Raw genomic sequence first — 26,180 nt, forward strand, 5'->3', positions numbered from 1 at the left:
TACACATATCCGTGAACAGACAAGGAAAATGGATGATATCAATGAATCAGCAATTTTTGCACGAGCGGAATCGTCGTTCGCCAAGAAAATGCATCTAAAGCGGGAAAAAAAAGACAAGGTACACGAAGTATTATCAACGAAAAAATAAGTGAAAAGTCAAGATTTTGGTTTGCCGTGGCGGTCATGACACGTTCGATAAATTTGAGGGACATGGAACCTCAAATGTTTACTCCTCATCCTCTTCTTCTTCGGCAATCTGTAAATAAAATTAGTATCAAGTACTCAATATAAATGGGATTGTTCTTCACTTACGCCAGCGTGGAAGTTCTGTCCGTCGGTGGTAGCCTTGATGATACCGGCGCGGATAACGAAATCACCGAAGCGCTCGGGGGTCTCGCCATCAGTGTTACGCTCCTGTGCGTAACGCTTGAGAAGGCCCTTCATGATATCCAAGATCTCATCCTCCTTGATGGAAGAGCGGTAGAGCTTGTTCAGGCGTTGACCGTGGTAGCCACCTCCCAGGTACATGTTGTAGGCACCGTAAGCCTTACCGACGAAGGCAACCTCAGCAAGCCAGGGACGAGCACAACCGTTGGGGCAACCAGTCATACGCATGACAATAGAGTCACGAGCCAGGCCATTCTCCTCGAGGGTAGACTCAAGCTTGGAGATAAGGACGGGCAAGTAACGCTCAGATTCGGCCATGGCGAGACCGCAAGTGGGGAAGGCGACACAGGCAGATGAGGACAGACGCAGACCAGAGAAGGCAGTGTTGTCCAGCTTATACTTGGCCATGAGCTCTTTGATTTGGGGAAGGTCCTCATCAGTGATGTTGGAAATGATCAAATGCTGGTTACCGGTAAGACGGAACTCTCCCTTGCCAAGTTGAGCCAATTCACGGAGACCAGTACGCATAGAGAAATCAGCGGTATCCTCAATACGACCGTTCTCAATGAAGAAGGTGAAGTGGTTCAGACCCTTCTCATCCTTTAACCAGCCGAAGGTGTCGACATTGGAGGCAAACTTGAAGGGGCGGGGCTCAGCGAAGCGCAGACCATCCGGCATGCGCTTCTCAACCTCAGCCTTGTAGACATCAACGCCCATGTCGTCAATGGTGTACTTCATACGGGCGTGCTTGCGGTTCTTGCGGTCACCGTTGTCACGCTGGACAAGCATAATCTTCTCACAGAAAATGTGGACCTTATCCTTGGGCACGAATCCGAACATACGACCAGTCTGAGGGTAGGTCTTCTTGTTGTTGTGAGTGGAACCCATACCACCACCAGCAAGCAAGTTGAATCCCTCCAGGTGGCCATCGGCACCCTTAATGGCGATCAGACCAATATCGTGAGCGTACACATCAGTGTCGTTGTGGGGAGGGATGGCGATGGTGATCTTGAACTTTCGGGGTAGGTAAGTAGGGCCGTAGAGGGGCTCGTGATCAACAACAGCATCTCCAGCAACCTGGACCTTCTTATCGTTCTCATCCTTCAACCAGATCTCGTGATAGGCGGTGGTGGAGGGAAGAAGGTGCTCACTGATCTTCTTCGACCAGACCCAGGTCTCACGGTGGAACTCAGACAGCTCAGGGAGAGAACTGCACATGACGTTACGGTTGACATCACCACAAGCAGCAATGGTGTCCATGAGAGACTGGTTGATAGCGCGCATGGCACCACGCAGCTTCTTCTTGATGACACCGTGGAACTGGAAGGTCTGACGAGTGGTCAGCTTCATGGTCTCGTTACCGTGGGAGCTACTGATAGCATCCATCTGCAGCCACTGCTTGGGAGTAGCAACACCACCAGGCAGACGGCAACGAATCATGAAGCTGTAGGCAGGCTCAAGACCTTGGGCCTTGCGCTCATCACGAATATCACGGTCGTCCTGCATGTAAGTACCGTGGAACTTGGTTAATTGAGCGTCACTGGCAGAGATAGCACCAGTGCTCTCGTCAACGAGACCCTCCTCGATGGTACCACGCAGGTAGTTGGACTGAATCTTGATGTCCTCGTTGGTCAGGGGAGCCGGTTCCTCTGGAAGACCCTCGACCTTGTCGACACCCAGGGCTGCCCACAGACGAGGCTCCCACTCGGAGTAACCAGTCTGGTAAGCATCAGGATCCTGGTCATCACCAAGACCGATATCAGTGAGCTTGCGACCGCCCAGGAAAGCAACGCGGGCGTCAAGGTCCTTGGCAGGCTTGTTGTAGTAGATCTTGTCCTCCTTGCGGGGCCAGTAATGGCTGTCACCCAGACCAAAAACGGAGTAGTTGATGGATGAGAGATCCAGATCACCGGAGTTCTTGACGTGCTCCCAAAGCCCACGACCATTCACAGGGAACTCACCCTGTCCAGCGGTACTTGAGATGAAAACAACGTTCTCTTCGGTGGCCAGGTCCTCAATTGGGAAGTCATCCATGGCCATGACAGTGGTCTTCAGACCACGAGCACGACCACGGTTGCCCAGACGCTTTGCGATGTTCTCGGCGTTGCCATTGTCAGAGGCAAACAAAATAGTCAGGGGAGCACCGAAGAGACCCTCCAGAAGCTTCTCGTAGGCGTCCTTGGCTTGGCGCTTCTGAACAGCACGGACCTCAGTACCGTATGAGGAAGACAGAGCAGCAGAGAACTTAGGGTGGCGGTTCATAAGCTGGGTTAGCTGGTTGTCCCGGCGGAGGAACTCTTCAAGCTCGCGCTTAATACGTTCGGAGTCCAAAGCAAACTTGGGCTCACCCTTCTCTTCGTTGTCGGGGTTCCAGCGGTACAGAGGCCAGTATCCGAGGTCAACAGCCTTCTTGGTTTCTTGAAGAACACTCAGAGCAGAGTCGTTCTCCTGGTGGTAAGGCAAGTAAGCGACGACGACCGAAGGTCCCTTGAACTGCTCAGCCTCGGTCATAGCCTGCAACACCTGGGTGTAGGAGCCGTAGACAGCGGTGGATGCGACGTAGGCATTGCCGAAATTCATGGCATAGAGACCAATGTCCTTCTTGCGGCGAGTAGCATCCGCCGCAGCACGCTCAGAGTAAGGTTGCGAGTCGATGATCAGCATGTTGACATTGGCACCTGAAGCGAGAACATGGTGAACACCCGAGTTTCCAATATCGTAAGCCCAGGCGTCGGAGCCAACGAGCCACTGAGACTCCTCGAAGAAGAGCTTCTTGGACTCCAGAAGCTGGCGAGAGAGCTTGGAGCCGTCGTTGGAAAGACGAGCGATGACATCTGGGGCAATCTTGTTGGCCTTGGCAGCCTCCTTGACACTCAGGGCCCAACGAGACAGCCAGGTCTTGGGGACGTCAGTAGCAAAGCTGGAGGACTTAGAAGCCTCCTCGACTTCGCGGATGAAACGCTCACGGTGCTCCTTGCGAGCAATCAAGGATCCGAAGCCATACTCAGGGCTGGCAGCAATAGTCGCAGAGATACCAGCATTCTTGGCACCGAGCTGGTTGGCAATGTAGAGACGCTCACCGAAGAGCTGGTGGAGGATCTTAAGATAAGCGTTCTCAACGAGAGGCTGTTCCAAAGCCTCCTCGGTCGAAGGAACGTGAGCGCTTCCAATGTCGAGGTTCTGAATGGGGGAAGGAGCCTCCAAGTTCTGGAGAATGCCGCGAAGGGCCTGGGTGGCTGTTGAGGGCTCAACATATCCAAGGCGGTATCCAACAACCTTCAAGGTCTTACCGCGGACACTAGAGGGGGTCACGCTGGAAAGCAAATCCATGAAAGAGGGGCCCCATTTGGTGGTCTTGCGGACTTGTTCCAAGACAGCAATCTTTTCCACAGAGTTAGGGATGGAGCTGACAATCTGGCTACCAACCCAAGGGCGGTAGACGCGAGCGGTGATGAGGCCCACGTTCTCAAGCTCAGCAGCATCAGAGTTGGTCAGTGCATCCACAAAGACACCAGTAGAGCCAAAAACAAATACAGCAGACTTAGCATCCGCAGGGCCGGTGTATTCAATTGCGTTATAGGTGCGGCCAACCTCCTTAGACAGGGCGGTCCAGATCTGGGAAGTCCACTCAAAGATATCAGCAGCGTTGACTGGGCGGACACTGGAGTTATCCACAGTGGTGGCAGTCGAGCTGGGAGCCTCGCTTCCAGCGCTACTATCACGTCGTGAGGAACCAACGGAGGAGTTCTCAACGCTAACATTGGATGGCGTTTGGCTCTGTGAAGGAACTGCCAGGCTAGCAGCTTCTCCCTGTCCGGCAGGAGCGGCCTGCGAGACCTCAGCGGAGACGATAGCCTGACGGCCAGAGTCGGTGTAGAGTGTCTCCTCGCCACTGGTATGAGCAGCAGCATTACCGACCAGATTCAGAATCTTCTTCACGACCTCAACATCTTCTGTGGCAACGGCAGGGTCCTTGGCGGAGTTGGCGGGATCGAAGAAATGGATGACACCCTTTCCGGACTTTTGAGCCAAAGCATGAGCTGTGAGAGCGATGTCCTGAGCCTCTTGGACTGTCTCAGAGTGCAGGAATGTGAAGCCGCATTGGCGGATAGAGCTAATCACGGAATAGTCGGGGAATGGGGTTGGCTCCAGAGCGACGTGGATAACCACAGGGAAGTTAGCGAGACGGTAAAGGTGAGGAACAGAGGAGATCAAGATGGAAGAGCCGGTGACAACAGAAACGGTCTCGCCTTTCTGGAGGGGATAGAAGGTGGACAGGAGGGGGGTCCTCGTTATAGCGCACCGCTTGTACCTGGTTGTTCAGTTAGCGGATGCCTTTCTTCCTGTGATCTATGCAACGACCAATGATATTGTACATACCTCAGTGACACCCCTTGACAAAGCTCCGGTTGTCTTGTTGGACTTAAGGGTCTTCAGCGACTTCGAGAACAACGAGTCACCCTGCAGAGAGGGCTGTACTGAGAGAACGAGGTCGCTAGCCAGGTAGGCGATTCTGGCCACTAAAAGCACAGGAGAAAGGGATTAGCCATTGATCATGCAGAAATGTCAGGTTTCCTCGTCACTTACCGGCCTCGCCCGCATTTTGAACGGATGCCATGACTGGCGATTGCTGCGAAATTCAACAGCAGAGGTGGGATGAGAGTGGAAATCAGGCGCGATATTGGCTTATCGGCGCATACAATGATCTCCCACACTCGATGCAGATCCACTGCAGAAAGGAAGGGAATAGGAAGAAGGTTACACAATTGCGTGTTTCCCTTTCGCACAGACTGATTCTTTTTAAGATATCTCCAACATGGAAAACACAAAAAAAAAAAAGTCGGCAAGTATCCCTCCTCACGAGTTCTCCGCCATCGGGGTTAGATCAGCATGGCTCCTATTGGTGAACGATCACGACATCAATGCAAACCCCGGCGTCGGCAGATGCAAACATGCCGAATCGGGGCTTAGTGCGGGGAATCCCGTGACCGGGTGAGCACGTCAGCGCGGGCGGCTTCACTTTAAAAAGCACATTCGAGTATTCAATGTAGGTACGTACATACAGTATGCTGATATCGAATATTTTCGTTTAGATTTACTTCTACATAAGGTATCCAATGTGTTTAAAGGTACAGATTTCTGGAATATAGAAATAGATGAGTTCAATTTATATAATATCTCCGATCTCGATATCTCTTAAATACTTGTCTTTTCCATTTCTTGTGTATCTTGCTCCCGTCTCAACCGCAATCGAGTGCCAATAGCATCACGGCAATTACCGATTCTCGACCGAGAGCTTTGCACGGGAGTGATCAGCCGCGAGGTTTTGAGTCACCGCCAAATCCCTAAATGGCGTGATCAGAGCAGAACCCGATCATAGGCAGAGCAAACGAGGAAAATAGTGTCCAATTCTATCCACTAAATGACATGTTTTCATGTAAGTTCAAACATGCAGATAATGGGGTTTTGGAACAGAAGCAAAAAAAAAATTGCTGTGATCAAGTATGCACAAGTATGCACAAGTAAACACGGCGTAAGCAAAAATATGATCGACGCAGGGTTCGAACCTGCGATCTCCCGTGTGTAAGACGGGCGCCTTCACCACTGGGCCAGTCGATCAACAGCGATGACTAACCTAAGTGCTGCAGCTATTCATATAGAAGAAGCTACATACATTACATACAATTTGATGGCTGCCCGCAAGAGCTTCCAAGGTCTATATAGTTATCATTGAGAGCATCTATAGCTTGACTTGTATTTTTACTACGGTTCCTAGGCAGTCCTAGACCTATTTGAGCCTTCAAGAACATTTATTTGAAATTGGGCTTTAAGTCAAAAATTGCGGGCTCCACTCAATGGATGGAAATATATTTCGTAGCCAGTTTGCCCAACGACCCTCACTAGTACCTACTACCTAGACGACACTCACTACCTAGTGAGTGTCGTAGTGTGCCCAGTGAGAGCAACTTGGAAGTTGCTCTCACTGGGCAAGGTTGCTTACACTAACTGGAGTTAGTGTAAGCAACCTAAGCAAGGGCTTGAGGTGCACCCATTCTAGGGTTTTTTTTTGGCAATATCCTTATCGCCAGGATGGGTCAAACCCATGATCCTTATTGTCAAATGCCCATGGATGACCAATACTATTAGTAGTACGTACTACTGCTAGATAGCAGTACCTATGATAGGTATCATATGTGGTATCGAAGATATCTGGTGTTTAAACTCTATCTCATGAAAAACTTCAACATGGATTTGGGCCTTGGAATCCTAACACCCCAGAGCTTGAAGCCAAGCGTTGAACTGCAACTAGTTCAACTAGTAGTGAGTTACTATAGTAAAATCCTGAGAGCGATGATGTTAGTATCGCCCACTGGTGCCCACCTATGATCTCCAGGTGGATGATAGATCATTGTAAATCGCAGCTCGCAGACATCAGCAGTTTCCATGGCTTCACAAAGAATAATATTGACTAATACGGGCCAAAGTATACACCCGTGTACTTTCACTGGGCAGTGAACCACCTGCATCTCCTTATCCTTGCCTCCATTTAAAACATTACAGGTTCTTTCTCTTAATTCCCGCGTTTTCCATACGCTGCATGCTAACTGGATAGCCGACCCGCAGCCAAGGACAGCCAAGAGCCAACTCGGATTCTGAATACCGTATTGGGGAATTTCTGTGCAGCCATTCCAAGAAGTGTTGGTTCTCAATGCAGGGGTCACAAATTTCAATCAGATAAGATCCGAGAGTGGATAAACGTCTTTTCTTTTCTCCCTTGCCAGACCTCGTCATCCGGTTACAAAATCCTAGAAAGTCCAGCCTAACGACTGGTACCAGACATACTATAGCTAACTCTAGGTCTGATTACATTGAACAGACAAAATGGAGGAAATGACTCGGAGCAGGTATGGCCATCCATGAAGGAATTTACGATCTCCCCTCTCTCACTGGATCCTACCTCAAATTTATACTAATCAGAATAGTCACCCTGCTCCTGACACTATATCACACGACGATGGAGCTGGAAGAGGACAGATCCAAGTTCAGACACAACTAGGCAACGATCTCGACAAACCTCCCCAAGAGAAGACCGCCCATACACCAAGCCAAGCCGGTGTTAGCAAAGTTGAAGCATTCAACAAAGTGCTCTACCACTCAGGGAAATCCGGAAAAATATTGCTCATTACCCTCGTCGTTTCGATCGGTTTAACGATGTTCGCCTACGCTCTAGACCAAGGGATTACATCCCAATTCAATACTATGGCGGCCTCTGCATTCTCAATGCATGCCGAGCTGGGTGCCATAAACACAGCCAGCCAGATTATCCGGGCAATTTCAAAGCCATTCATGGGGAAAATGAGTGATATAACTTCTCGACCTGCGACGTATGCCCTTGTATTAGCATTTTATGCCATCGGATTCGCTGTAGCAGCTAGCTGTACTAATATTGCTGCATACACCGTCGGCATATGTTTCACTGCATTTGGCAAATCAGGTCTCGATCTTTTAAGCGATATTATCGTCGGCGACCTAACAACCTTGCAATGGCGAGCCTTTTGGGGAGGAATGCTAAGCACTCCATTTCTAGTCACGACTTTTGTTAATGGCTTCATTGCCGATAGCTTTATTCCTGACAACTGGAGATGGGGATTAGGTATGTTTGCGATCATGGTGCCCGTTCTACTAATACCGGCTATATGGACTTTGTATGGCATGCAGCGAAAGGCGGCCAAATTTGGGATGGTTAGTATGGGCGATAGTGGGAATGTTCGCAGACACGGAGAAGAGGCAAATGGTGGCATGTCATATGTCAAACTTGCATGGACTGGAATAATTGAGATTGATCTTGCTGGGTTGATTTTTCTCGGTATGGCATTTTCACTCATATTGTTGCCGTTCACCCTGGCGGAGTCTGCGAATGGTGGATGGAGTAACCCAAGTATGATTGCAATGCTGGTTATTGGATTCGTCATTCTCGGCCTCTTCGTTCTCTTTGAAACTCTCATCGCACCCAAGCCAATCATGACCAAAAGAATAATGGTCAATAAAGCCTTTCTCGCCGCGCTTATTGTGGATGTGTTCAACCAAATGGCGAGTGCAACCCGCAACAATTACTTCTCGTCATACATATACATCATCAAAGACTGGTCCAACTATGTTTGGACGGTATTTTTGGGTACCACTACCCTATGTCTTTGCTTGTTCAGTCCCATTGGTGGATTGTTACATGCAAAGTTTCATCGCTACAAGACACTGATGGTTGTCGGCGCCGTTCTCAAACTGATTGGATACGCAATTCTCATGACTAGCGACAACAGAAGTACAGAGAGCACAGGGGCCCTTGTTGTCTCCCAAATTCTACTCGGTACAGGTGCACTGACTGTTATTGGTGCTCGAGTTGGTTCCCAAGCATCCGTTCCCCACGAGGATATGGCAACAGTCATCGCAAACTTATCTCTATGGAGCACCCTGGGAAGCTCAGTGGGATACGCTGTTGCATCTGCAATCTGGACCGAGAAAATGCTTCCTTACATGCAAGAGGAATGCCCATCTGATACCCCCGAATCTACCCTGCAAACTATCTACGGATCAATCAAGGACCTGCGGAAAAAGTACGCCTGGGACGATCCAATCAGACAAGGTGCCATCCGGGCGTATACTCGGACAAATGGTCTGATTTTCATTACTGCAACGGTCCTTGCAGCTATCCCGGTGATATTCTCATTAATGATGCCAGGTATATACTCCTTGATTGCGACAATACAAGGTAAGACTAATTCGGCTACAGATTATTATCTTGGGAAGCAACAAAATGCCGTCACAAACACTGGACTTGACGGGGAGCCCGTCCAAGTGCCTCAGCGAAAGGTATCAGATTCAGGATCTGGTGTCTGGAGCCTAGTGAAACGCACGTACCGGAAGGAACAGTGAGGGCTTCGAAGAGTTTGCACGTCACTAGTACCTATTAGCGAGAAACCAGGAACACAACATTGAATGCTCACTGGTAACCAAGCAGATGCATTATACCCTACTAGTACAAGGTAGTGTTTGGGTAAAAGTAAGAGGGAAGTGGTGGGCTTTCAAGAACTTTCGTGCAATCACTGCAAAAGGACGACGGGAGGAGTGTAATGAAAGGTGTTGCGTCATATCAACATAGAGGGTGTGGCATATCATTTGGCAGTACAGCGACAGCCAGATATGCCATGGCCCTGCATACACTAGTGTACAGTGTACAGCCTAATGAGCTTTCATGAATCCCTCAGATCCAGATCCCTGCCTGCCATAATACACACCCGATCTTTTCGAATGATCACGCTCTCATACCCTGCGATTTTGTCTCTGGAATGCCGATGCCCGTCTCCTGGTCCCAGCCAGCAAGTAGTAGTCCTCAGTCACTTGCACACTAAATTCACGATTTCGGGATGATTCAATGATGCCGACCTGGAGGTCCTTGTATTATTCGGGGTGTCGAAGTTGGTTGAACGATTGTCACCGGTGTAGGTCGGCCGTGTGTAGATTGAACGCAGTCGTTGTGAATCCAGACTCCTCGATGTCCTTCTCGTCCAGACCCCATGCAAGATCATAGAATTGTGTTCGACGTATAGCCGGTATCGAGAGAACAGACCTTTGAAACCCGGATATCTCACTCAAACTTTCACAAGAAAATCATATATCTTCTCCGCGAAACCAACCGACAATCAAAAGACTCGTATCTTCAAGTGACGAAGCATATTCCTCCACAGACCAACAAAAAAAGCCTGAACAATCATTTTAACAACCCAAGACGGTTTAATCCCAGCCATCCCACCATCCCAATGAAGTTTAATAGCTTTACCAAATCTTGAAGTCTCAAGTTCCTCCGGACAAATCCGAATAACTTCCAACCCGTGACGAAGCTCATATAACACAGGACCGGAATTGTCGATCCAGATTGCAGGTTGTGCATCAATCGAGTTACCCGCATGATGCCATAGTCGATGTCGAGTTCTGCCCAGTGCCCCCTTGATGACTTTCCAAGCAAGACCGTATTCTAGAAGTCCGATGATACCACCGGTGAAAGACATCATTTCTTCGAAGGAGACGTGGAATTGTTGATTACGTGTACCGACTTTGTAGATACCAGCAGCGTCGAATTGGATAGCGAACATCTGGAAGATATATTAGAAATGGACAGCAAGAAGGATAATCCGTATTCTACCTTGCTCGGTGAGTATACACAAGGTAAATGATTTCCCCGGAATAGCTTTTTTTGGAGAGTCAATGGTTGGAAGCTCGGTGCCGTAGAGCCCTATGCAGACCCTCAAGAACCCGATCGACGAGTGAAAGCAGAAATGAGCTGCAAAGAAATCATCTCATAGCTGGGAAATACAGGATGTATGCATGCATGGAGGTATAAGGGGTTAGGGCATCGAATCAGTGGGTCCGATACTAGCAGGAGGAGCTAGCCTAGGGCGTCAATGTTATCAAAATACATAGTAAATACTTTAAAAGTAACATGACCTCTCTCCCTGTGACGTGAACGGGAGCTAAGCCACCCTCAAACGATAGCAGCCTATCCCATGGCACTGGTATACTCTGTAGCCGTTTGACAACCGAATTCCTCTTTCGGCTAGAGTAGACCCAGCCGGGCCCAATTCGGGGAAATACATTTCTGATATCGGGCATCGGTTGGGCATTATTTCTCATCTACAAGATTTTATAGGTTAGAAAATCGCTCGGAAAGGGGCCGTTCACGCGTAGTTGATCATGCGAAGTTTATTTGAACTTTGTGCATGCTCCACACGCGGCATATTCACTATGTGTTTGAGATCGACACTTGGGAGTCTAGCTGTGATGGGCTTGGGCTAGGTACTACCTACACACTAAGGGATCAATGAAGTAGGTCAAAAGTAACAGGTGAATAAAAAGTCATATATGCAGAGTGTGGTATATAAGAAAGACTGTGTACAATATTGAAGTATTTTGGAATCGTTGTCATATCCGTCCCAAGACGCCATAGTAGCAAGGACCCAACCCCACATCGAAAGCAATATACAAGTCCTGACGCCAGAAAGAAAATGCAACATAAGGGGCATGTGGCAGCAAGTTTGCCCGCCAAACCATCCTTTTTTATACCAACGCCATGAGACGTGACTGGCCAGTATATATCGTAGAAGCTTGCGGGAAGCTGATATCGGCGACAATGGTGTTTTGAATCTGATACAGAGTCGAGCCTCGTTTGGTCTCGAGATCTGTTCTAGGAATCTGGGCCCGGCAAAACAGCAATCGGGTATATAAAGCTCGCAGGAGATGACTTCTCCCAATTGGTCACCCAACGAAACGATAGAACGGATACAAGAGCCGTCATGGATTGTGTCCTGGTGGAGAAAAGGGGGCATGTGCCATTTACCAGTCGATGACTGAGATGATATGAGCATCATAGCGAACTCTGACCGAGAAGAACGATTTCCTAACACCTAGTGCTTTGGAAAGAGCGATTCACAAACTGTCACGGAGACAGTACTTCGTCATTAGATGGCCATAGCCACAAGCAACTTGGCGGAAGAGAAAAGATCTAGCGCGGCTCAGTCCAGTCCTGCATTTTCACGTTGGTTCCGGGATGTTCATGAATTGGCTGCTGAATGATGCCCGAGCGAATAATGGATTGCGAGGGCTGCGGAGGACCAGTGCCCGAGCGGCGTCTGCGTTCACGTTCCAAAGGTCCAGGAAGTTCGACGTTGTTGCCACGGCTGCGGAACTTTTGGTTAATTCCACTAAGCCAGTTACCATCTTCTTCCTCGCCCAACCAATAGCTGTGACCGATGCCGACCATAACACGGCCAAGCTTTCCTTTCCATCCCTGTCCATCGGGGCTGTGGGCGGAGAAAGGCTCACGATCGATGTCAGCGACACTGGCGACCGAGACATTGCGGCTGTGAGTAGGAAGCGAAGTGTGCTTGGGAACGGCGACCCAGAGACGGAGAGTTTGACGGGCGAAAGCAAGCATCACCAAGACGAAGTAGACACGCATGGCCCAGAGCAGGGAGATGAAAATGATGCTTTGGAAGCTCTCCGGTTGACTGACAGCATTGCTCAGGTGCTCCGCGCTGCGAGGAGGATGTGGGACAAACTCATTTCCCTCGCTGGTGTGCTGAATCTCGACGTAGGCGGCATCGTACTTGGGGCTGGTGAAACCTGCTGTCTGGGCGATAGTTTCGCTACCAGGTCCGGAGGTTTGACCACTCTCGTAGTGTTGCGACACGACCAAGAACCAAGTGACACCAAAAGCAGCGGTATAGGCGGCGTTGATCAGACTATCCAACAAATAAAGCCAGGCGAGACCTAGGCACTCGAGAGGGGACTGTTTGCGAATGTGCGGGAAGAGCAAAGCGGCGAGAGCGAGGGCGATGAGGGAGTACAGGTACATCGACAACTGGACGGGGGATAGGTGGTAGCCAGTCAAAAGGGCTAGCAAGCCATAAAGACCACTGATCTTATTCAGTAATAATGACAGGGTAATGAGGGATGCGCCTGTCTCTAAGCTCATCACATAAAGAAAAGTCTGGGGGAGGAAAGTCACGAGACTGTCAGCGGGAAGTCTTTCGGAGGCTGGTGGCCAGTGGCTAATTTCGGGGGATAAGGGTGGGTTACCTCTGGCCGCGGAATGCGGAGGAAACGGGATGAGAATCCCATTTTGAAGGAAGAATGTATGCGATGAAAGGGTGTGACCAGTTTTGATAGGGTTGAAGTGGAACAGATATGAGAAGAGCTCCAAAGTTGAAGGGGAAGAAAGCGAACGAGAGAGGAAAAGAGGAAGAAAGAAGTTCGGGAGTGCCAAGAGGTCCAGGGGCCACCGATGGTTTCCGGCAGATCCGCCCATTGTCGATCGCTGCCGAATTAATCGGGCTATAAACAAGTAGGGAAGTATGACAGCATACACTTACACTACACTTTGATTAAACCAATTTACAGTAATTGTCAGAGATGATATCTTACAGAGAGTATGTATCAAGTACTCACAAATGGGATAGAAAGTATACGCCAATAACATTCATGGGGCGAAAGGCGCCAAACTCTTGGGAGTCGAGGGCTTTTCAGCTGTGAACAACTGGGGTTTCATCTGTAAATGAAAGCTTGAAATGGAGCCGAGGAGCCATTTGGGCATTCAATTTACCGTCTCTTAGCGTTGTGATGTATCCTCTACTATCAGATATTACTAGTGTCATGAAGTATACACAGGCACAGATCTATGTATTTAGCGACGCATTCAGTTTTGAATAAGTTTATCTAGAAAAAAACCCAGTCTTTCTCTAATCCTTGAAAGGAAGATTGAATGATGGTCCAGTACTTTCCCGACTGGTAGTCGTCTTTTCGACTCGTGGTCGCGACATCTCTCGTCGTATAATCTCCATTAGCTCCTCTTCAGGCTGAGTTGCTACAGTGGCCCGTCTTTGCATGGAGCCCTCAGCTTCTTCGCCAGACTCTGATTTCTCAGTTTCTTGTTCTTCATGTACCTCATCAGTTGGCATTTGATCCTGTCGTTCACTGAGCACTGCCTCAACACGTTCTTGAAGGATCTTTTCATCCGCTTCCTGCTTGATCATAGCATAGTGTGACCGTCGATAAACACCGATCGAACTTAATATCAGACCGACAATTTCATAAACAAAAAGCACAGGAAGCGCATAGTAGAGCTGCGGATTGCATCCTCTGGACCAGATGTCGATCAGAATGTTGAAAATACTATGCGCTGGCAGAGCATATCCCACCCGGTAAAAGGCGGGAGAGAGTTCAAAGGGCAGAAGTATCGATGTGACATTTGTCACAATCCAAGAAATTAACGCCATGGGGACATATGGAGGTGGAATCCAAATTGTGAAGACATCAAGGACGAGAAAGTTCAAGTGAGCAAATAGCCACAAGGCCATCCACGTTATGGCAAACTGACCACCACTAACATGCCAGCCGTGACGAAAAGCCCAGATAGCCCCTGCAGTACAAAGCGAACCGACCAGCGTATAAGTGCCAGATATAATCTGGCGCACAATCGCAACTCGATGAGGCCTTACTGAAGTGTAGAGTTGAAACTGCTGGTACAAACCGTTCACGTAGCCCAGGAAGAAAAATTCCTGAATGAGAATTAGGATGATAACCAGAGTATTGTAGATAAGCCGCGATCCTTGTGTCGTCTCTAGACGGTTCACCGAAGACAGAATCCAAGGATTTGAAAAAGCGCTCAGAGCAGCCGGATCGGACGAATTCAATGTCTGGACCGATTGCTTGCCATTAGCATTCATATAAGCGATGCGCGCAGCTTCGGCCAGAGTCTTCAAGTTGGATGCAATGGCAGAGTCAACAACTGTGGAATAACGTGCTTCGTTCCAAACCATAGTCATCACGTCGCTCTTGTTATACGAGGCAGCGGCCGATCCACCCGCAAGCGCAGCAGTCAAGTGGTTTGAAGAATTGGGGGCAACATAAAAGGCTGCCCAATAGCTAATATCACATACGGCACTATTGATACTGTTAGGATCCGGGTAAAAGAGTGCAGGTTGTTCGATTAGTGTCGGGAAGCCAGTATCCGCCATCTGATTGTAGGCGTTGCGCACGGCATGGCCAATTGCTCCACCGTCATAATCGACGAACAGGACATTCAAATTATGAATGTGCCCAGTTTGTTGAAACAGCGAGCCGAATATATAGCAAAAGAGTCCTAGGAAAAGAAACTGCAGTGCCAGAAAATTGATGATAGCGGCTTTCAGCAGTGCAAGGCGACGTGGTCGAACGGCAGGATCATGGATGCTGGGCCGCTCCTGGCGGGCCCTGGGGTAGAATTTCCCCGGTGCCATTTCCAGCTTGTGCAAGAGATGTTGGAACCGTCACTTCCGCCGACGTCGAGTTAAGGTATTGGGATATTGGCAGTATGACGCGAACGAGGAAGGGCAAACTTTGAAACAGCAAAGCCCGAAGATAAAGAACAGATCCGCATTGATCTGCACAGATCCCGGTCGAGTCACCATTCAAAGCCCGGTGAAGAACTCGGATAAATCGACGAGGAAAATAATCTCACATCATGTCCCTAGTCTCAGATACGAGGATGTAGCTTATTTTAGTATGTCGTGCTTACGCTGAAAGAGAGTGGCGGCAAATAGGCGGTTGGCTGTCAGTTCTGGGCCCGTCAGCCCTGACCGCATTAGGAAAGTCTGGATCGCCCTGATTTGCACAGATTAGCCTACACTTCTGATAGAAGAAAAACAAATAATGATGATGATTTAGCAGTCAGTGTGCGATATCTTCAGGTACAACTTCACTGACGCTAGGATGGACTTACACTAACGAATCGCTGGATTGTAGATCTCCTTGGAAATTGATGATACATTAAACTCGTTACTGAAAATGGACCAAGAGAGGCTTGCGATTTGAAAAGCAATCCGATGGAATCGAGATCAATTTAAGTGCCTGCCAGGAGCGATATGAATATCCAACGTGCACTGGCCCAAGGGTTTGATCGCCGGCTGCTCATACTCCTTGCAGTGGAGAGTAGTTCTCCATTCAACTCAAGCCTTCAAGTGGATCATGAGAGAACACCACTCATCTAAATTTGCCATTCATCCATAGTAAGTGTCTACCCCATAGAGAAATCCCCGCAGGAAATCTTGATATCTGATCTTGAACGTTAGAGTGCCCCTGCCAAGAGATAAATGTAGCAAGGAAGGGCGGCATACTAAGAGCAGCGGGAAATGGAGATCAACAACCTGATTGTTCTATTAACATACAGAACTTACATTCAACTCTTATACTTCCGCAGTTGTATACCTATATAAGCACTGAATAGTAAATGCATGTGGTCATCAAATGCGAGTGGATACTTTGACATTCAACTCTGTCGCTGGATTATATGAATGAACATACAGCCATATGTGTGATAGACGCTCAGCATAAATCCCGAATAGTATTGATGCCTATACCGAAGATACATACTATACTTCGAATTATTCATCTCTTGTGTATACTTCGCATGTTGTGAGCCGAGATAACCGGCTGGACCCAAGATTTCTCGAGATTCCGTCAATGCTTGTATCAAAAGTATCCACTGGTTCTCCCCTGCCAATTCCACCACCATTTACCAATTCGAGGAGGAGGCTTGGGATCCGCTATTGATTTCAAGGCCTCGTAATGCGGAGTTTTCACTGCATGTACTCCCGTACATAGTCGATATTGTTTCATTCTGTTGTCGCCGTTCCTGGATTTCCGCATTTGGTATTGCCACCGCTCTCGCTCTCGGCGCAAAATTAATAATGATTCTCCACCGCGGGGGGGCCACTGATTCATGACATCGAATGAATGACATCAATTCAGCCTGCCTGAACAGATTTTCTTTGCTAGTCGGGTGGATCCACCATACCAGAGAAATCATGGGCTTTCAAGGTTGCACCCAGTCAGATTTACATAGTAATTGATTGAGGGTTGACACAATCAACGTCTACGCCTAGTCAAGGTCATTAGGCCAGATAAAAGAGACCTTTGCGTATTCAGGAGTATATTCCGTGGTTTTCACAAATACTCGTAAAATTTATAAAAATTGAATAATAAAAATCGTTGTTGGCCCCCTTTTCCAGGATTTCAAGATTCGGCATTTCGTCGCAAAGCGAAGCCGTCGGGTGGTGGGTCTGCACGGTTAAGTCGGCCTGTTCAAGCTCCATTTTCATTTGCATTTTCCATTTTTATGGCCACCTTCAGGGCAGGCCTCGGTTTATATTATCAGGGCACTTTGCTGCCTGTCGAAGTTTCTTTTTCATTTTGTTTTTTTCAAAACTCCAGCTCCTCTTTGTGATAAGTGCTTTTGGGGAGAATCGAACAGCATCGCTTTTTAACGCCACGGCCCCAGGGCCCCCCCCCCAGGAAATACATAGAGGAGCTCCAAACAACCTAGAAACTCCATCTGCCCATCATGAATGAAACAGAAAAAGAGCTACAGCAGGCAGAAGCTGATGTCTCTCACTGGGGTGAAGAAAAACCCCATGCTTCTGCAGAGACAAATAGACCGACGACATCAGGTACTACTGGTTCATCATCGGGATCAAGTAGCTCAGTTGAATATGATCCATACATCCACAGATTGCAGTCGCGCAATACAGAAGTAGACCTTGAACGTCGACGATCAACTACTTCGCAAGCACTCAGCAGAATCGAAACCCAGCGACTTCAACATCAGCTCACAGTTGGTGAAAGCGTCAAGTCACGACCTTCAAAGACACCTTTACCGGCTTTTGGTGCCGGCAAGCCGTATCCTCCACCACTACCAAACCGCGATGACTATGTTGTTGAATTCGATGGTCCAGATGATCCTCTGTATCCTCAGAACTGGCCTCTTTGGACAAAGTAAGTCATGATTTTTTTTTTTTTGCGTCCCTTTTATTACAATTTCTAATATATTTTACTTGAAGGGTTTACATTGGCGCCATGCTCGCTTTCACAAGTATCTGCTCTACCTTCGACTCCGCCATTTTTAGTTCCTCATCCCAAAATGTCGCCAAAGAGTTCAGTGTCGGTCTCGAAGTTTCTGTTCTCTCCAGTTCATTGTACATTGTCGGCTACGCATCCGGTCCTCTCATCTGGGCCCCATTATCCGAGCTTAAAGGTCGTCGTCCAGGAATCGTTTTCGCCATGCTGGGATTTGGCATTTTCAATACCGCAGTTGCAGTCTCCAAAGACCTGCAAACCCTGATGATTTGTCGCTTTTTCTGTGGTATCTTTGGTAGTTCGCCATTGGCGGTCGTTGCAGCTGTCTTCTCCGATATCTTCAACAACCGCACCCGTGGTATTGCGATCGCTTGTTTCTCCAGTACGGTCTTCTTGGGCCCTCTTATTGCTCCCTTCATTGGTGGCTTCATCAACATGTCCTACCTGGGTTGGCGCTGGACCGCCTGGATCCCGGCTTTCATGGGCTATGCTGCCTTTGTGATGAATTTGTTCTTTTTGAAGGAGTCTTATCCTCCGGTCGTTTTAGTCGAGAAGGCTTCCGAGCTGCGACGTCGCACCAAAAACTGGGGAATTCACGCCAAGCAAGAGGAGATTGAGGTTGATTTCAGAGAGTTAATTGTCAACAACTTCTCTCGCCCACTCAAACTGCTTTTCTACGAGCCCCTGATCATGGCAGTTACTATTTATCTTAGTTTCATTTATGGCCTTCTTTACTGCTTCTTGACGGCCTATACTCTTGTTTTCCAGCAGGAGTACGGCATGAATGCGGGTGTTGGCGGCCTCCCATTGTTCGGATTGGTTGTCGGTCTTTTTATCGCTGCGGCATACGTGATTCTAAGCTCTCCATCTTATGTCAAGAAGCTTGACAAGAATAATAACATGCCGGTTCCAGAATGGCGTCTTCCACCAGTAATGGTTGCCGGTGCTATGTTTGCTGCTGGTCTTTTCTGGTTCGGCTGGACTGGTTTCAACGGTACCATTCACTGGATTGTGCCTACGCTCAGTGGTCTATTCACTGGTTTTGGCCTTCTGATCATCTTCATTCAATTGTTCAACTACCTGATTGACACTTATCTTATGTTGTAAGTTGATTCCGAACCCCATTTTCATCTATCGCAAGCGAATCTAACATCCAAACAGTGCTGCCTCGGCTATCGCCGCGAATACATTCTGTCGATCAATGGTTGCAGCAGCTTTCCCTCTCTTCTCGCGCCAAATGTTCGAGAACATGGGTATTCAATGGGCGTCTACTCTACTCGGCTGTGTGGCTGCCGTTCTCGTTCCAATTCCTATCGCATTCTACTTCTTTGGAAAGAAACTGAGAATGAAGAGTAAGTTCGCTCCTTTCTTCGAGGCTCCTCAAGAGACCTACGAGGAGGAACCTGAGCAGGAGGTGGAAGGAAATAGAGCCACCTAGGCTGCTTACTATCACACAAAAAAGTTGTATATGATTAATAGTACATATTTGATACCGAGAATAATTGATATAGAGGGCGATGATAATAAAAAATTCTTTTTTCTAGGCAGTCCTGACTTCATGCGACTGTCCTATCTATATATGGATGTTCCCAAGGCTCTTGACTGCTAGTACATGAATATCAGAAACTAATGTCTTTAAGAGGGCGATTCTCCTGATTACTAGGTAGTAATCAGGAGAACCATCCTCTTTATCAGCATTTCATTTTAGTCGTGCATATTGTAGCTTATTACCCCCTCAAATAACTTCAATTTTAATCTTCAATCATAATCTGCTTGACGGTCGACTACTATTTACGATATGACATCGCTCCTAGATCTTCCCAGCGAGCTTCTTCTAGTCATAGCCAAGCTTCTGTTATACACGAGTCCAGAAAGAATATATTGGAAGATACCGTTCTACCAGTTGCATCATGCGGTCCGACGTGCTTTCGACCATAATCAGCCACGGAGAGTAAAAGACATACACTCTCTTCTACTTACTACACGTCGATTGAAAGTTCTTCTCCAGCCAGTGTTTTATCGCGATGTCTTCGTGGCCATTCTGACTATTTCTCTAGCAAAGAGTGATCAATGGAGGAAACATAATGAACACAGTCATGCATTTTATCAATTCAACATCTGCTCTGCTGACTTGTTCTCGGCTTTCTTCCCGACTTTGTATACTCCATCTCACTCTCCCCGCATAGTTCAGTGCCGAGCGTTTCCCGAAGATTTCGTCAAGCATTTGGATTGGTTAAAACATCGCAAACAAGTCTCATTCGTTGTTTGATGTGCTTACCATTTACTGAAGGCTCGGTCGTGATTGGGTGAATTTATTCCAGGGTGGCCTGGGTCTTTGTTGCTTGGAAAATGTTATCATTTCCAAAGACGTAAATATCTGCAATATACCATTTTCCATACTGCATAAATCATTCTATTGACCTTTTCTCTGAAATTCAAACCATTATAATGGATATACCAACTCCCAACTTCGAAGACAAGAGACATGTCGGCTTCGCTGGCCTTGGTGCTATGGGATTTGACATGGCATCGAACCTGTTGAGGGCCGGAATCTCTGTCAAAGGCTTCGACGTTAATCCCGAGGCACTTCAAAAATTTGAAGCGATTGGTGGTCAGACTTCATCTTCTATTCGAGATGCTAGCCAAAACCAAAGCAAATTCTTTGTCATGGTCGCGACGCCGAAGCAAGTTGACTCAATTATGTTTGGTTCTGATGGACTAAGCGTTTGCCTGCCACGCTCGGCCATTCTATGCTTATTCAGTACGCTACCGCCGAACTATGTGGTAGAGCTGAAAAAAAGACTCGATTTGAAGGGAAGGGAGGACATCCGTCTCGTTGACTGCCCGGTCTCTGGTGGTGTTGTAGGTGCTACTTCTGGATTGCTGAGCGTGAGTTTCTACCCAATTTCAAGGCTTCCTTGACAGGTGTAGCTTATATCAAAGTAATTCAGGTCATAATGGCCGGGGATCCGACAGCAATTATAGAGATTCACCCGGAACTTGAAGCAATATCGGCACCAGGCAGACTTTTCAGCACAGGACCCCTAGGCTCAGCAAGCGTGATGAAAATGTATGTTCCTGGAAAGTAAAATAAAAACAATGTCTGACCACAAACAAAAGGCTGAACCAACACCTGGCTGGGATTCACATTGTGGCAGCAGCAGAGACATTTGCTTTTGCCAAAACTCTCGGCCTCTCCAGTAGGAATACATATCAAGTTCTCATGAAAAGTGAGGGGGCCAGTTGGATCATGGGTGACCGAGGGGTATCAATGCTCAATGCCGACTGGAATGCCAAGTCAAGCGTCACCATTTTCACCAAGGATCTTGTGTGTCTTCCATCATCGATTCGAATGCTCCATTAGAGGGCTTTTTGCTAACCCTTCAATTTACAGGGTATCGTAAATGACACGGCAGACTCTCTTTCGCTACCTTGTCCCATTGCCTCTGTGGCGCTTCAATCTTTCACTGAGAGAGTGGCGCTAGGGCACGGTTCTGATGACGATTCAAGTGTTATATGTAACTATGAGCATATCACCGGGTTAAAAGTGGCTGAGTTTGATGGCAACGGAACGGTACTGAGCCCTAGACAGTCTCCTCTCCGACAAGGAGATCCAGTGATCCTGATAGCCGGCAAAGAGTGGGCAGAACAATTGTCTCAGGCCTTTTCAGGGCAAAGTCTCCAGGTAATTCGTCAAAGCGACGCTGATATATTCTTGATATTGGACGATATTCCGGAGAAGACAATCGTGGGAGTTATGGAGACTAAAGTTGAAGAATTTTCTTCAAAATACCCAAGTCTCAGTTTCTTCGATTTCCAGGTGACTCGTTCTCATGACTATCAGTCTCTCCAGGTACCGAACACCATCGAATTTCGATCGCCGTGATTTTGTTACTGATCCGTCTAGATCCTCTTCACTGCTGGGAATCGCGCCGTAGAAATGGCGTTAGGCAGTGGTGCGGCATCTGCATTTACAGCTGTGCCTGTCAAAGGTCCTCTCGGGTCTGCTTCTAGAATGTATCTTACCATACAACTCGCATCCATGATACATCTTGCCGCTACTGCAGAATGCTTTGCATTAGCTACATCAGAGGGGGTCCCCACTCAGCTAATCTATGAACTCATATCTGGAGCAGCTGGTGCTAGCTCTCAATTCAACCGCATTTTCCCAAAGATGATTCAAGGTGATTTCAGCGGATCGCCGAGTGGTAACATGCGATGCATAGGAGACTATATGAAAGATATAGTATGAAAAAATCGTCGTTATAATAGTGGAATTAGCTGACGATGAGCACAGAACTTATTAAAGACTGTGGCCAGAAGCATCGGATTTCCCGGTCGTCTGCTCGATACTGCCCACCAGGTCTTCAAGATGGTCAATCGCAAGCACGGAGGAAACGTTTCTACAGCGGCACTCACTGCCTTTTGGGGGATCAAGGCTAGCAAAGCTGCGAAAATTTAGTTGCCCTCTTATAGATAGTAGAGGCCATTTAGTTATTGACCAACTTCATCTCCAATATCATCATCCCAAATCCTCTTCAGATCATCAGATAAAACGCCTGTTCTTCTGCCTGTTTATCGTTGGCATTGGTTGATTAGTTCTAGTGTTCTCTGCCGCTCTTGCGGCCCTCAACAACAAGGATATAATTCAGCCTAACGAGGGTTACTTCTTACATGTGGACTGGATTGGGTCTAGAGCTGCCGATTATTGAATCACCATCTGCATGCTACCCACTTGGGAACGCTACGTGAATTGAGGTTGGTACGGTACAAGTGGGTATACCTTATTCAATGAGACGAATGCCGAATGGTTCGGCCGCTATCCCAGTCAGCGATATCATGGTGTTCCAAAAATGATGGGCGGTGATTCCAACGGCTTCTGGGCTGACAATGTTCCCCAAGCAAGAGCAGAATGGAGAGAGAACCCTAGTTCAGATCCAAAATCTCACTTTCATCCTATTCAAGACACCAGGAGCATCTGGTCCGCCATGATGAAAGGAATCAAGGAAGGGGAAGCCAGGCATGGCTATGAAGCGTTTGTGACGGTAAGTTGAGTAACTAAGGCTGTGCAGGACAAGACTAAATCTGATATAGTTCCAACTAACATCGCCCTGGATCAGTGATCCACCTACTCCCTTCTCCTGGGGTCATAATGTAAGTTCGAACCTCATTGTAAACGCGGATCTTAGCTAAGTAATGGCAGTACATCAATGGCAGTTATGGTACTCTCTCTATGGGCGCCGTCCAATCCGGCCACGAAAGCCCTGATTCGAGTGGCATCGATGCCAAATTCACAGTTCTTACCCCATGGAATTCGCGAAAGAACTACGAAAGTATATGCGTGCGGAGTTTTCTGGACCAGTCATGGACGTTGAGAATCACTACGAAGGTGCACACGATTCGTTCAATACCAACAAACCCATCTGGAATGTATCTGATGTGCGGCATGGCTTCTACCCGGCTGTCCTGAGTGGCGCTTGTGGCATCACATACGGTAGTCTTCCTGTCCAACAATCCTATGAGAACATGTCACTCATCGCTACCTCGGAACACTTCATGGATCCCCAGCTAGGTCTCTCAGAAAATGCAAGCTGGCACGAAGCTGTCCACTGGCCCGGTGCAAGGCAAACGGGTTATCTGGGTAAGCCGTTCTCCTCGCTATCCAGGGAGCAGGTTAATGAGCTAACGCCTGCCCGGGAGTACGTATCCTCAGTGAATGGGTCCATTGAGGATATCATGCTATTTGAAGGAGATAGGTACATCGCCGGGATGATCACGCGTAGATAGTATTGGGTGTATACTGGATGGGGAGATGAATTTAATGTCGACCTCGATACTATATATAGAGAATGGGGTACTCTAGGTTCTTCTGCTACAGCACAATGGTTTGATCCCTGCACTTCTGAAATGCAAGCTGCGGGCTCGGACGAGCCATTTCTAGCCAAAGGCAAAAAGACATTCACACCTCCGACAAGTGCTGGGGTCGATTTTGACTGGCTTCTGGTAATCAAGCTAGTTAATTATAGCTGCGTTGATGTTTATCGAAAGGCAGATTGAATGTGACTGGAATCCACAATTTAAAGAAGCCCTTGATCTATATTTCTAGGGCTAAACTCTCAATTTTAGCTTGTCCTAGGTTGATGAAGGAACGATAAGTATGATGTTGCACCATAAATCCACAATTTCATTTCGGGTAAAGCCAGACCTGGCTTATATAAAGTCTGAATGGTTCATCCTGGAGCCATGGATGGTGAACTGTCCATGGATGAATGGATAATGTTGATGACATGAGAACCGGACTGACCGGATAAGCCGCCGAGACACACGTCCTCAAAGCTAACTCAGTAACTCTCTTTAATCTTCTTTTCATTTTTGGATGATATACCACATTTAGCATGGGTTTAACCTGCTAGGGTCTCTACGACCTTTGAAGATGAATTGAGAGCCAATCCGGAATACCCAGCATGAAATGGAAATTAATACGTTCTGGCAAGAGGTTAACAAGCGCCATACCCTCTTCGTGATATCAAGCTAATATTGAACAGATTGATGATCAGTTCTTCAAAGCTGTTCTTTTGCTTCATTTCTTGTCTGGGGTACTTCCCATATACCCTTCTTCAGTCCGAGTCTTTTCCTACTTCCGATAGCCCGAAACACCTCTCACCGTTCACCTCTTCCAACTCCCCATTCCTTTCTCTCGATAGATTATCACGTCAGAGGTACTGGTATCATGCCAAAAAGATCGTTCTCCTCATTCTTACCTCACCGATGGGTGTACTTCGTCGTGGCGTTGTACACCTTCGGTCTTCTTTACGTGGCATTGAATACCTAGCGCATCTTCGAGGACGCTGGATCACCGTAAAGACCCCTCTTCAAAGAAAACTCGTTTGGATTGTTAACTGACGAAATCAAGCAAACTTACTCAAAATACAGCCCAAGCTCCGTTTGCTTCAGTCCTCCATGGCCTCTATGACACTTTTCTGCAACCCATCACAGCAGAGAATCTGACCTTGCCATCAGGGGAAATGCTTCAGCTCCCCTTTCCTTCTTCTCCAAATGGTCCTCGTTTCCAGAGTTTACTTGGGCAGAAGATCCTCGTGCTCGATGTAGACACTCGCCCATTGAACAACAAGGGAGAGCTGCTCAATTCGACATGGTCTTCAAACGAGACAACCCTATGGGCTACGGCAGGGCGACTCAACCACTACCTATTTGGTGAGATATCCATCCCGATGATCTGTCTGTCCATGACTAACAATCATATTAGCACAACTTCACGGTTACGATTACAAGTTCGTGCAGATGGCAGACCTTCCTGGACGGTTTGGGACTTGGTCAAAAGTCACAGCGATAAGACAATATCTCCCTTACTACGAGTTCATTGTTTTTATGGATGCCGACGTCATATATCCTCATCCTCATGTCCCATTAGAATGGCTCTTTAACTATTGGGACATCATTCCTGAAAATCTCGTCGCTATGGCCATCGATCCGTCATATCCAATCAACAATGACATGCGAGGTCGAACATTGTTGAACACCGGCTTTATCATAGCACAACGCAGTCCCAGAACGATGGAATTATTCGAAGCATGGGAGTCTTGTCCTACCAATGCGCGATACAACTCCTGTTCCACCTTCAGTTACGATTGGCCGCATGAACAGGGCGCCTTTGGGAACTTCCTTCGGTATGACTTTGATCGTCGCGACGATATCAAGTCGCTTTCGTGCTCGGAGGCAAATGGGTGTCCTGAGGTAACATATCTCGGTTGTTCAGGGAAATTGATACGCAATTACTGGGGGGTCAAAAGCCTCGGTTCCTGGCGCTATGCAGGAATCTATTCTGCGATTCTTCTTATTACTGCTGCATAAGGAGTTTCACCAGAGCTATGGCAATATCTTTTCGACCGCTTTTACCAAATATATGACCAATGGGACTGATATCTCGTCCATCGCAAAAGAAGATGTTCCGCATAGCCCTGAAGGTGGAGTACGAGCGTCTACAGAAGACGTGGGAGAAAGGCCCGGGACCGTCCCTATCGACCCTGAATGATGAGAAGATCATCTTACAATGATGGACCAATACATAGTCATAATTGTGAATAATAGTCAAATTAGCGAAATCTAATAACATCTACTGCGCCAACATCTCACGACCACTACTTTGCTGCATGGCACCATATGGTACAGCTTCATCAATTATAGCATATTCAACATACAGGCCATTGAAGACCATATGGTCAATAAACGACATCAGGAAAGGAATTGAAGGTAGGGGGGTTTCCGGTTGAAAGAGTAAAAAAGATATAATGCGGGAGTAGCGAAGATGGTAACACCAGGCCATTTGGGGA

General features: G+C 47.7%; 9 protein-coding genes across 9 annotated transcripts; 5 read left to right on the forward strand and 4 right to left on the reverse strand.

The window, feature by feature from the left end:
* Positions 1–226: 226 nt before the first annotated feature.
* On the reverse strand, positions 227–5,005 carry N7469_000995 (sulfite reductase (NADPH) subunit beta; the record flags this gene model as incomplete). The annotated part of the gene is made up of 4 exons (XM_056639915.1): positions 227–256; positions 313–4,692; positions 4,768–4,907; positions 4,975–5,005. The coding sequence occupies 4 exons, from the start codon at positions 5,003–5,005 to the stop codon at positions 227–229; spliced, it is 4,581 nt and encodes a 1,526-aa protein (XP_056505672.1).
* A 2,264-nt stretch (positions 5,006–7,269) lies between these two features.
* On the forward strand, positions 7,270–9,318 carry N7469_000996 (uncharacterized protein; the record flags this gene model as incomplete). Its single annotated transcript, XM_056639916.1, has 3 exons — positions 7,270–7,292; positions 7,371–9,124; positions 9,176–9,318. The coding sequence occupies 3 exons, from the start codon at positions 7,270–7,272 to the stop codon at positions 9,316–9,318; spliced, it is 1,920 nt and encodes a 639-aa protein (XP_056505673.1).
* A 767-nt stretch (positions 9,319–10,085) lies between these two features.
* N7469_000997 (uncharacterized protein) lies at positions 10,086–10,535 on the reverse strand (the record flags this gene model as incomplete). The annotated part of the gene is made up of 1 exon (XM_056639917.1): positions 10,086–10,535. One exon carries the CDS (start codon positions 10,533–10,535, stop codon positions 10,086–10,088), a length of 450 nt encoding a protein of 149 aa, XP_056505674.1.
* Positions 10,536–11,941: 1,406 nt separating this feature from the next.
* N7469_000998 (inositol phosphorylceramide synthase regulatory subunit KEI1) lies at positions 11,942–13,059 on the reverse strand (the record flags this gene model as incomplete). Its single annotated transcript, XM_056639918.1, has 2 exons — positions 11,942–12,928; positions 13,018–13,059. 2 exons carry the CDS (start codon positions 13,057–13,059, stop codon positions 11,942–11,944), a joined length of 1,029 nt encoding a protein of 342 aa, XP_056505675.1.
* Positions 13,060–13,676: 617 nt separating this feature from the next.
* N7469_000999 (SNG1 family protein) lies at positions 13,677–15,215 on the reverse strand (the record flags this gene model as incomplete). The annotated part of the gene is made up of 1 exon (XM_056639919.1): positions 13,677–15,215. The coding sequence occupies one exon, from the start codon at positions 15,213–15,215 to the stop codon at positions 13,677–13,679; it is 1,539 nt and encodes a 512-aa protein (XP_056505676.1).
* Positions 15,216–17,317: 2,102 nt separating this feature from the next.
* On the forward strand, positions 17,318–19,267 carry N7469_001000 (MFS transporter; the record flags this gene model as incomplete). Its single annotated transcript, XM_056639920.1, has 3 exons — positions 17,318–17,748; positions 17,814–18,932; positions 18,991–19,267. 3 exons carry the CDS (start codon positions 17,318–17,320, stop codon positions 19,265–19,267), a joined length of 1,827 nt encoding a protein of 608 aa, XP_056505677.1.
* A 1,010-nt stretch (positions 19,268–20,277) lies between these two features.
* On the forward strand, positions 20,278–22,291 carry N7469_001001 (uncharacterized protein; the record flags this gene model as incomplete). Its single annotated transcript, XM_056639921.1, has 6 exons — positions 20,278–20,718; positions 20,781–20,899; positions 20,950–21,157; positions 21,224–21,682; positions 21,737–22,075; positions 22,127–22,291. The coding sequence occupies 6 exons, from the start codon at positions 20,278–20,280 to the stop codon at positions 22,289–22,291; spliced, it is 1,731 nt and encodes a 576-aa protein (XP_056505678.1).
* Positions 22,292–22,682: 391 nt separating this feature from the next.
* Positions 22,683–23,616, forward strand: N7469_001002 (uncharacterized protein; the record flags this gene model as incomplete). The annotated part of the gene is made up of 4 exons (XM_056639922.1): positions 22,683–22,874; positions 22,924–22,983; positions 23,033–23,162; positions 23,219–23,616. 4 exons carry the CDS (start codon positions 22,683–22,685, stop codon positions 23,614–23,616), a joined length of 780 nt encoding a protein of 259 aa, XP_056505679.1.
* Positions 23,617–24,854: 1,238 nt separating this feature from the next.
* Positions 24,855–25,701, forward strand: N7469_001003 (uncharacterized protein; the record flags this gene model as incomplete). The annotated part of the gene is made up of 2 exons (XM_056639923.1): positions 24,855–25,044; positions 25,097–25,701. The coding sequence occupies 2 exons, from the start codon at positions 24,855–24,857 to the stop codon at positions 25,699–25,701; spliced, it is 795 nt and encodes a 264-aa protein (XP_056505680.1).
* Between the last annotated feature and the right edge of the window lie 479 nt (positions 25,702–26,180).

The sequence above is a fragment of the Penicillium citrinum genome, assembly GCF_028827155.1.
Source record: "Penicillium citrinum strain IBT 23319 chromosome Unknown utg000001l:1.0-4955037.0:1.0-4956770.0, whole genome shotgun sequence".
NCBI classification, from domain to species: Eukaryota; Fungi; Ascomycota; class Eurotiomycetes; order Eurotiales; family Aspergillaceae; genus Penicillium; species Penicillium citrinum.